Source organism: Cucumis melo, chromosome 6, assembly GCF_025177605.1.
Source record: "Cucumis melo cultivar AY chromosome 6, USDA_Cmelo_AY_1.0, whole genome shotgun sequence".
NCBI classification, from domain to species: Eukaryota; Viridiplantae; Streptophyta; class Magnoliopsida; order Cucurbitales; family Cucurbitaceae; genus Cucumis; species Cucumis melo.
Window position 1 is genome coordinate 19,418,291 of NC_066862.1, and position 10,178 is coordinate 19,428,468.

Genomic DNA, 10,178 nt, shown 5'->3' on the forward strand with positions numbered 1-10,178 from the left:
TTATAAATTAATTTTTAATTCTTGTAAATTTTAGTGTTAAATGTATAATTATATTGAAAATGCATTTTTTATCTGGACCAAAACCAAGGTCATCCTACAAACTTAAGTGAAAAAATAATCCTTCAAAACTTAAAGAAAAAACTACATTAAAATATACAATTTTTTTAACTTAAAAATTTTATAAAAAAATCATATATAATTCACTATGGTTTCAAAATTTAGACCATAAAATTGTGTGGAGAAATTTCTAATGCACTTAAACATAGAAATTAAAGTTTGTTGTAAATTATCATAATAATCATAATAATTTTGGTTGGATTAAGACACAAATAAGAAATTGATTAATTAAGTTTTTAATAATTTAAACCATAATAATCATAATAAGGGCTTGATCGACTATTTAGTTAAATGTCTAAGCCTTTTAAAAAGAGGTAGTTTTTTTTTTAAGAAACTAAAAACACAATAACCCTACTACGGGTTTAAATATTAAGTTTTTTTAATTATATATTTGATTAATACGTTTTTTACATATTAAACCATAATTTGATTAATTAAAGGATTGATTAATAAATGTTTAATAAATTAAACCATAATAACCATAATGGGAGCATGATTTATCAATTAATTAAATGTCTAGGTTTTTTAAAAATGGGGCAGTTTTTTTCTAAGAAATTAAAATGTAATAGTATAGATTTGAATATTAAGTTTTTTTAATTACATATTTTGATGAAGTACGTTTTTCAAAATTTAATTTTTTTCAAGGAAGTCGTGACACGACTTCCATATCATCACGTTTCACGAGGGTCAAACTGGTCAATTATGCTGATGTGTATTAATGGAAGTCATGTTACCGATACATAACTTCCTTCTTTTTCCAAAATCACCCTATTTTTTACATTAGTTTACCAAACACCTTATTCTTATCATTTTTTTTTTCCTGAAACTACCCTATTTTTGTCTTTATTTTCAAATAACACTATTTTTTAAAATACTCCATTTTTATACCAAATATGAAAATTGTAAAAATGACAAAATATAACAAAATTTCAAATTTTATCAATAATAGACATTGATAAGCATAGATAAACTTCTTTATATTAGTGTCTACCAGTGTTTATGATCGATAAAATCTAGGATTTTACTATATTTTATAAATATTTTAGTTCATTTTGTCATGCCTTTATAAAATATTATTGTTTTATTAGAAAGTTTATAGCATTATTTTTAATTAAAAAAAATTTTTGAAATCGAACCATTTAGTATATAAAATTAAGGTTTAGAATAAAGTTTTACAAAATGAATAAATTTAAAAGTTATATAGAAATGGAGAATTTCTCCTCGAGGAGATTCCGATCATGTAAAGAATTTTGTGGAGGTGGAGATTGAAATAGGGGATGGGGAAGCTGCCCTGTGGACATTTCTATTTGTAATCTCCCATGTTTAAATGTATCATTTGAAGAATAGTTTCCTGAAATTGAAGCTTGAGATAATTTAATTACGATTTCATTTTGTTCTAATCTTCAACACATGAATAAGATGACTTGGTACATATCATAAGGTTATCGAGTTCAGTGGGAGTTTAGGAATCAAATTCACACTTTTAGATCAATATTTAAGATCCCTAATCAGCTGGGGCAAAGTCTAGGGAGCGCTTTTAGGTTTAAGGAGAAGTCGTGGGACGAAAGGAAGTTATTCTTATCAAATCAATTCCTCAAGCAATCCCAAATTATACAATAATGAGTTGTCTACATGTCCCTAAATCATTAAAGACATGAACTAGATGTACGCTAGGTTACGTGGGGTCAATGAGTTATTCAGTTTTTGGAACCTAGGACTAAATGGGGTTGGACTTACAAAATCTCTAAATTCTAATTGGTTTGATCAAATTTGTAAGTTAGGTGGAGATGTTTGCTACGTGCAGGAAGGATTGGAAAGCTTTCAATTTTTGGTAGGACTGGATCATAGAGGATATGGAGAAGAACCAAATCCAAAAGTTTATCAATATTCATTAGAGCATATGGAACTGCGGAAATCAGATAGAGCTCATTCTCAAAAATGCAGACTAATCAAAATCAACAAATACATAGATGAGATGATGAAAGTTGATAGGGTCAGTAGTGCTAATCTGGAAGAATCAAAATAAGAGAGATGTGTGAATCATGATCGTTGGCCCACACATGGAAGCTGCACTCAGACACTCTGTGGTGCGCCTCTCAGGCGATAAGGGGATTGGAATATGAGACCCCAATATTATTTACTTATAAACGGAAGGGTAAAAGGTGGAATTGCAGCAGGGACATCTTCTGCCAAAGACACTGGTGAGGAAGGGTAGGAAGCGCCCACGAAAAGGGGTATAATAGGAATATTGGGATCTGTGCAAGTTAGGTTTTATTTTGGGAAAAGCCATAGCAAGCTTTTCAAAGGAGCTGTCCTTTTTTTTTTTTTTTTTTCTTTACTTACACTGTCATTTTCATTTTCCTTTGCAATTTCTTGTTCTTGCTCTAAACCCGTTTAGTATTTTGATATCAGAGTACTATCCCCGTTTATAGTATTCTTGTTGAATTTTGCTAAGTTTTAGGGGAGTGACCTAACCAATAGATTCTAAGTGATTCATTTGCAGTGAAGGCAAATACTTTTTAAGAAATTGGCCAGTTAAGGCATTAAATCCCTTTTTTTATTATTTGAAAAGAATTACATGATCTTATGGATATGTGGCCAACACATCTAGATTTGAAGTCTTTTTCCAGTGTAGACATGATCGAAATGATCACTTACCATAGTCAACACGATTATTTAGCATGGTTAACACGATCGTTTAGAATGGTAAACACGATCGTTTATATTTTAAATATTCTTTTGCATTTTCAAAAATAACTATGCGATCGTATTGATAGTATCGTGTATCATTTCCTATCGTATTTCCTTAATATAATTTTTTTCAACCAAATATTAGTTAATAATTAGTTTAGGTTGGTTCAACTTAATATTTTTAACATAGCTTGAAAAAAATCAAAATTTTCAACCCAACCCAACTCACATTTTAACTAACCCAACCCATATAATACATGGTTGGATAGTCCGATTGTCGAGTTATTTGGTTATTCTTACGCTACTACTTCATAGGTTCCCCTAATAGTTTGAATCAGATTCTCTAGGATTGATTAGCTTCAAAACTGAGATTGATCTTTTTTTCCTCAATCGCACAGAATAGGGAGAATTTGACATTTAGTTTTTGTGTGTTCTCTTGTGCATCTCCTCATTATTATCAGAGGACCAACGTAGTTTCTACATTTAGTATCTTCCAAAAAAGAAAAAAAAACTAAACTTTTGATTTTGTGTACACTAGGTTCGTGAATATCAAATAGGTCAAACACCTATATACATTGAAAATTTATAGAAAAAGTAAACATAAAATTGAATGTTTTAGGACTTATCAAAGAATGGCTTAACCGGTAATTTAACCGGAGGGAAAATTTTCAAGATCTTTCACTTCTTCATTCCATATGGTTTTGCCTCTATCTGCTCAACAAGACTAACCATGCTTGAACTTTTTGTTTTATTACTGGAAATAAGGCTCTTCATTTAAATAATGAAACTATTATTTCAGAAGCCGACATCTTGCTTATAGAAATTATGTTAAAATTGAATTTAAATTACTGTTAAAAATGGTGGTAAACTGATGAGGTAGTTTGATTATTTAGTCCTCAAGAGAACTTTCACGAGTTCAAATTCAATATTCTCTCTGCAAGTAATAAATCATCAGGTGTTGTTACCTGCAAAGTGGCAGCTCTTTTATTAATGGACAATCTTTGGAAAAGAAACTTTTACTTTATATAAAAAAATTGAAATACAATGGACATAAATGCATGCTAAGATTGTAATTGAAAGTTATAATACCTTGATATTGGTATAAGATCCTTCAGTGATGAACACGGGATGTCTCAGATGCTCTACAATGGAAACGTCATCGGTTACTTCCAAGCCTTCCCTGTTGGAAAATGCAGTGTTTATTCATAAAGCATACATCATTAGATACCATCAAGAACCTGGAAAAAACTTTGTAATGTACCAAAACTTCTACTATTTAGTCTTTTATTTATGTGAATATTGGCTTAGTTGGCATGATTTTGGATTTTTTTCACCATACTCCTACTTCAACTATGTATTCTCTTCTTCATGTAGTGCTTTTGCATGTAGCATGTCTAACTTTTTTTGTTTTCACTTTGCACTCAACCTCCAAAAACTATTGCGTTGTAGTGTGGCTTGAATTTTCGAAAACAGGGGGTAAATATAACTTAAACATAACTTGTTAAAAATATACTGAGCAAGGATGACGAGTAGCAAGAGTTGAGAGTCAAGAGCTCAGCATTTGCACAATAGATTGTTTCAGTTTTAAAAAGTAGGTCAAATTTCATTTGGAACTTTCAAAATGGGTCATCAATACAAAAAGAGAAAAAAAAAAACAAAGAGTTTGGTCTGATTCATTGTCTCATTAAAATGGATCATCCATAACAAAAACAAGTCATTGGCCTCGCAGTCTATTATATTAATACGTCTTAGATTGAGAATAAGGGTACTTTGTTGGTGAGGCGTGACCTGAATGCCAACTAACCATCAGCAAGGTAAAAGTCTTAGATAGGAATTTGGAGAGGTCATGATAGGATGGGTTCACGATCCAAATTGGGCCAAACATGAAAATTTAAAAGGAGAGTTTTTCACTCATATAGTCTTAACGCTTCATTCATGTTCTTTTTCAAATTTGTTGTAATAATATGTAGAAAAGACTAATCTAATTTGGGTTTGATCTTTTTAATATTATCTATTGTGCATGTGTCCTACATTTCAAAAATTGGTGTCCAGTACCCGTGTCCTTGTCTCATGACTGCTTTTTGGTTGGATGTCTTTTGCACTTTTGTTCTTAAAGGAAAGGCGTTGTCGCATACTAGAGAAGTCAAACATCACACACACATAGCATTGTCATGCAACGTCAAACACATCTAAATGAACCAGCAATTCAATCTGGCTACATCCTGACGTAGTGCAAGCAAACCTTGAATCAGGTAGCCCAAAATAGTATTTAGCTCTCCCTTAGACCAAGTTCCCAACCAGTCAAATGCTAGAAAGTGTGGCTACAGCGTTTCTTTGTCGATTTTTTGGATAAGAAACAATCTCTTCTTCCCTTTTTTTTTTTTGTTTTTTTTTTTTTTTTTTTTTTGCTTTGATAAAAACGATTTCTTTTTTTTTTTTTTCTTCGATAAGTAACGAGTTCACAGATAAATAAAATATCCAAAGAGATATAAAATAAAAGTCCAATCATAAGGAGTACAAAGGAGCACTCAAAGTGCAACAAAAGAGAAAAAGCTATGCACTGTGAGAGGATGTCCATGATATGAACAAGACAGATCAAAAAATGGTAAATTCTTATTGAAAACATTAGAAAATAAACTAAGAAAAAAAAATACCTGTTGACAAGCTCAAACCCTTTCCTAAGCAACTCAGGTTCAATAACCTGTAAAAAATGATAGAAATGCTAAATTAATCTGCCTGTGTTAAATTAACAGATTCCACAAAAGGTTGCATTTCATATATGCAAATTCACAACAAACCTGCGGAGTTTGCATTTCCCAAAGAGTTTTCCTGTCCAAGGTTTTTTGGACAAAACGATCATTGTTTGCCTGAAAAGTGAAAAATAATTGGAGAATTGTTCAAACCTGACCGTTGTACAATTGAAGTATCTGGGATGTACACTAAATGAATGATGAATATGCATGACAACATTCTAAGTGCAGAATATGATGCATATGCAGTACATCGGTATTTACTAAAGTGTGACAGCTACCAGATACATATAAATGAAAGTAGTCTGCTTTTTTGGAATAAAGAATATGCATGACAAGATTTTAAAGGCACCATTTTTCCTTGAACAAAGTGACAACGTAAAAAGGAAAATAATACAAATTCAAGAGGGTCACTAAAATAGTTTTGAGCGTGAGGAAATGGTAGAGAAAAGGTGTGGTCGTGCGTTTTTGTTCTTTTCCCTCCAGGGAATTGAACTGTAATAATACTAATAAAAAACAGAATTATTTCTGTCACCTAAAAGATCCACCACAAGACGGATTAGATAAAGAACAGCCCATGGTTTTTCATGTAACATACCCGCCTTAGACAACTTCTAGAAAATAAAAGAAACCAGTGGCATCCAAAGGGGAAAGCTAATGATAGAATAAGTCCCTGCATATACCTCTTTTATCGTAGCTTTAACAGGAACCCCAAGTACAGCTGCCCCATTAAGCCTACCATCTTTAAGAACCTAGAAAGGAAAGAATCAATATCTCATTAAATGAGCCTAATATAGGTTAGTTCAACAAGTTTTAAGAGAGAGTAAGTATACCTCTCATCAGACAGAATAGAACATAAACATGAAATTGCCAAAATTGTAAATTGTAATATCTTCTACATCAACTCCAGTATCCTAATTATGCATGTCAAGCACTGCATATCCCAAATTTGCTTTATTTCAATAATTCATGTTAATGTTATCTTAAATATTTGATACAACTAAACCAAATGACTTCACATGACAAATTATATTTTTAAGGATTTAGACTTTAGACATTTCCACTACTTTTAGCAACATTAATAGTTGTTTTCTCCAACAATAAGTTAATGTATTGGAAGAACTCAAAAAAGAATATCCAAAAGTTTCCCCACACCCTTGATTCTTCCTGAAACTTTCTTCTGTTCATTTCTTGCCACACATACCAAAAGGGTACATATCTTCTATCTTTAAACTATAAATTTAATATGTAGAACAAGTTAAAAATGTAGACGACCCAGGCAACTAACCAGAATGAGAAAACAACCTGTTGAATATCTCCTGCTAATATAAGTGGTCTGGCAGAATCATGGATGCACACAAGCTCTGAGTTTAAATCAATTGCCTGCAAATAGAAATGGTAGCAAAATGCTATTATAATATAATAGGAGAAAAAGGAAACAGCATGAGGCACAACATTACCAAAGAAAGTCAATCTATTCCAGAAACTCCAATGAGACATCACATCAAACATCAAGAATCTGTATGATCAAAAAGTAACATGCATTTCTTAACGTAACTGCTATTATTTGTATTCCTTCTATTGCTGTAAACTGTATATGTTTTTTATACATCCTTAGGTTGTTTTATGAGAGCCTGTATGCCTTCTAATTCCATTTGTTAATAAACTATCCTCGTTACACCTAGAGGAAAACAAAACAAAATGAAACAAAAACAAAACATTATAAACGTGCACCTGACCTGAAGGCCACTGTACACGGAATCTTGTCTTTCCTTTCCCGGAAGTGTGAATTTGAGTTGAATATCAATCTTCTCTTTGGTATCTAAAAGCACGAAAAAACATAATGCATCAACTAGAATACAAAGTGAAGTTAGTCAGTGAGGGATTAGGAAAACAGAAGAAAAACCTTCAAAAATATCCTGATAAGAAGGATCGCAAACCACAATGATTTCCTTAACCTCGATCAGACGAGAGAAAGTGTACAAGCTGCACTAAATCGTCATTTAATTGCTTATAAGCTTCAAAAGTTGTGTAATAATAAATCGTAGGTTTGCAGGAGCTAGTGATCAGGCCTAAGAGAGTGTCACTGGATAAATGTCCTTAGAACCAAGTATCATGTATGAATTAGGTCAAAATCAGAAACTGAAAAATGCAATGTATGCATTGTCTTTTTTATTTTTCCTTGATAGGAAAGAACACCTGCAATTTAATTAAGAAGGAAATCCTAGGATCGTCTACATGTTTCTCCACATCATAAATGAACCTTCTATTTGTTCTAAGCCACACCTTCCATATAATACCAAAATGGCACTTATTGATAGGATTGTTGCATTCTTTTCAAAAGGTAGGACCCAGAAAACCTTTAAACAGGGATTAAAAATACCATTCAGCCCAGCCATGAACCATAGCCATGTCAGCAGATAGGTATGCACAATCATTGTATTTACATTTGGTATTTCACAGAAAAAGCAGGGTGCTAACAATAATCAACTATATGAACATTGGATCCAATCATATATATGATTGTATAAATTCTAGCCTCATACAAATACTCAGACAGTCAGACTGCAGGAACACCTCTTGACATTTTATCCTAGGCATCTATAGAATCACTGTACACATTATTTTATTTTATTGTGGCATGCTTGCCTACAGCATATGGATTTCTTTTCTTTTCTTTTTTTTTTTTTTTTATCAAAAGCTTAAAGCATATTTATTAGAACCTATATAATAATGATCGAATGCAAACAGACCTTCACAATCATAATGTTTAAACACAAAAAAGGAATTGCCCATGCCAAATAGTTATGTGATTCATTAACACCCTCCTTGCTATGGAGGTACAGAAAAATGCGACACCTAGTTCAGCAACATACAAAAAATCATGGAAGCTTAACTTCTTCAAATCCATGAAATATGCAAGCTAAAACTGTCCAAATGGAATTGTGGAAAACTGAATAAAGACATTTTAATTTATATTTACCTGTAAAGAGCGATAGGTTGACCTAGAAGTGGAAGATACTGCTTTGGCATGCTTGCCTGATTGCACAAAGAAAAAAAGAACAATTAGCATGTGTAGAAGTAAGATAATGAAGAAAATGGATGCTACCAAAGCATCACGTACAACTACAATCCAAAAATCTCTTGCATGTAAATGAATATACTGCTAGGCAAAATACAGGGGAGCTTTGAGACATAATTACACTGAGATAACAAAATATTACAAAAATAAGAAGAATAAATCTAACTATCAGAGTATTAGATAAGTAAAGAGATTGCTATAGTTAGCCTAAATAAATGCAAAAGAATGTCAACCAAGAAAGAGAGTGAAGTACAGCAAAGACTAAACAGCGGTTAATTTTTAAGACTAAACAGCGGTTATGTCTTAAAATTTATAATAGTTGTTCAAGGAGAAAAAGCAATTAAACGATTGAACAAGAAGTCATGCACAAAAGTGAGAGTGATGCTTAACTAAATCACGAAAAGAAGAAAAGGCAATTCGAATCTTACCCCCATCCTTTTTCCCTTGCCACCCGCCAACAGAATGACAGAAACACTTCTCTCTTTCACAATCCCAGAGCCCTGAAAATTGTCAAGAGAGAAAATGTAAGCGCAAAGAACGAACAAGGACAAATAATAATAAGGATAATAATAATAATAATAATAATTGTACAAGCATAAGAAAGTAAATCACACCCTGTACAATTTAGCAACAGGTATTCTGTCAAACTTACATCCCCAACTTGGGCAGCTCCGCATTTGATCACGGACTTGAGAAATTTCTCATTTCCCCTAAAATCATACTGAACGCCTAAGGGAAGCCGAAAAGAAAATGTCAAGAACATCAAAAGTATGGTCATAATAACAGATATGTACTAAATGACATCAGAAAAGGTTGATTGGATTAGCAAAGCAAGAAGAAGCAATTGTGAGTTCCAAATCCAATAAAGTAAGAAAAAATTACTCCCAACTGGACACGAAGAATAATTGTATGAACAAAACACAGAAAATGCAAGCAAGGAAAAGTAGTTTGGAATGACCTGGAAAGTGGAGGGTGAAATGAGAAATGGATGGAGGAATTTTAGGGGGAAGTGTTGGTTGTTTGGTTGGGAATTGCTTGGAAGAAGAAGATGGGAAGCTGCAATTCAGTGGAGGAAAACGGGTTACAGTTGCCATCTCGAGGCTTTGAGTGCGAGGAGAAACCAGGCGGGCAAAATGGAGAAAAGTTTCTCTTAGTGTTTTGTTGTGTGAAATACATAGTGAAGGGCGTACAATTACAAAATTGCCCCTGTGAACTTTAGTAGTAATGATGTGGTATCCATATATGGTAGGCTGAGACGAGAAAATCAAAATTCCAATTTTGTCTTTTTAACGTTGCCTGAAATTATGGATTTTAAAAATAAGGCTAACTTCAACAATAGCCTTTTGTCATTTGGAAAAATGATAAATCTACTTTCTTTCTTTTTAATGGCAAAACTAATTAAAAAATATAATTAATCCAAAATAGCAAAAGTCCACCGTATTCCAACACTTGCAAATGTGAGTTACAATGTTTATTTGGATTGAAACACCCAAATTACAAACATGCCTTACAATGTAACCCAAAAAAAAAAGAAATTG

The 10,178-nt window shown here is 32.4% G+C and overlaps 1 protein-coding gene across 2 annotated transcripts; it reads right to left on the minus strand.

The window, feature by feature from the left end:
• Positions 1-3,539: 3,539 nt before the first annotated feature.
• LOC103493283 (2-C-methyl-D-erythritol 4-phosphate cytidylyltransferase, chloroplastic) lies at positions 3,540-9,811 on the minus strand. 2 transcript variants are annotated; one of them, XM_008453965.3, is made up of 12 exons: positions 9,599-9,811; positions 9,293-9,369; positions 9,069-9,140; positions 8,542-8,597; positions 7,465-7,544; positions 7,298-7,380; positions 6,864-6,941; positions 6,242-6,310; positions 5,607-5,675; positions 5,463-5,509; positions 3,898-3,988; positions 3,540-3,773 (listed from the first exon to the last, which is right to left on the minus strand). In XM_008453965.3, exons 1-12 carry the CDS (start codon positions 9,732-9,734, stop codon positions 3,717-3,719), a joined length of 915 nt encoding a protein of 304 aa, XP_008452187.1. In that variant the 5' UTR covers positions 9,735-9,811; the 3' UTR covers positions 3,540-3,716. The 2 variants fall into 2 exon arrangements, with proteins under 2 accessions (XP_008452187.1, XP_008452188.1); XM_008453966.3 differs by having other exon boundaries at positions 9,255-9,369; positions 9,599-9,748.
• Between the last annotated feature and the right edge of the window lie 367 nt (positions 9,812-10,178).

Bases quoted from the DNA above. Each gene is read 5' to 3' on its own strand.
- LOC103493283 (XM_008453965.3), bottom strand. From the start codon at position 9,734: ATGGCAACTGTAACCCGTTTTCCTCCACTGAATTGCAGCTTCCCATCT. The intron at 9,141-9,292 runs GTAAGTTTGACA...GACAATTTTCAG, and splicing joins GAGCTGCCCAAGTTGGGGAT to GGCTCTGGGATTGTGAAAGA. The intron at 7,545-8,541 runs GTAAATATAAAT...GATTTAGTGCAG, and splicing joins CAACCTATCGCTCTTTACAG to CTTGTACACTTTCTCTCGTC.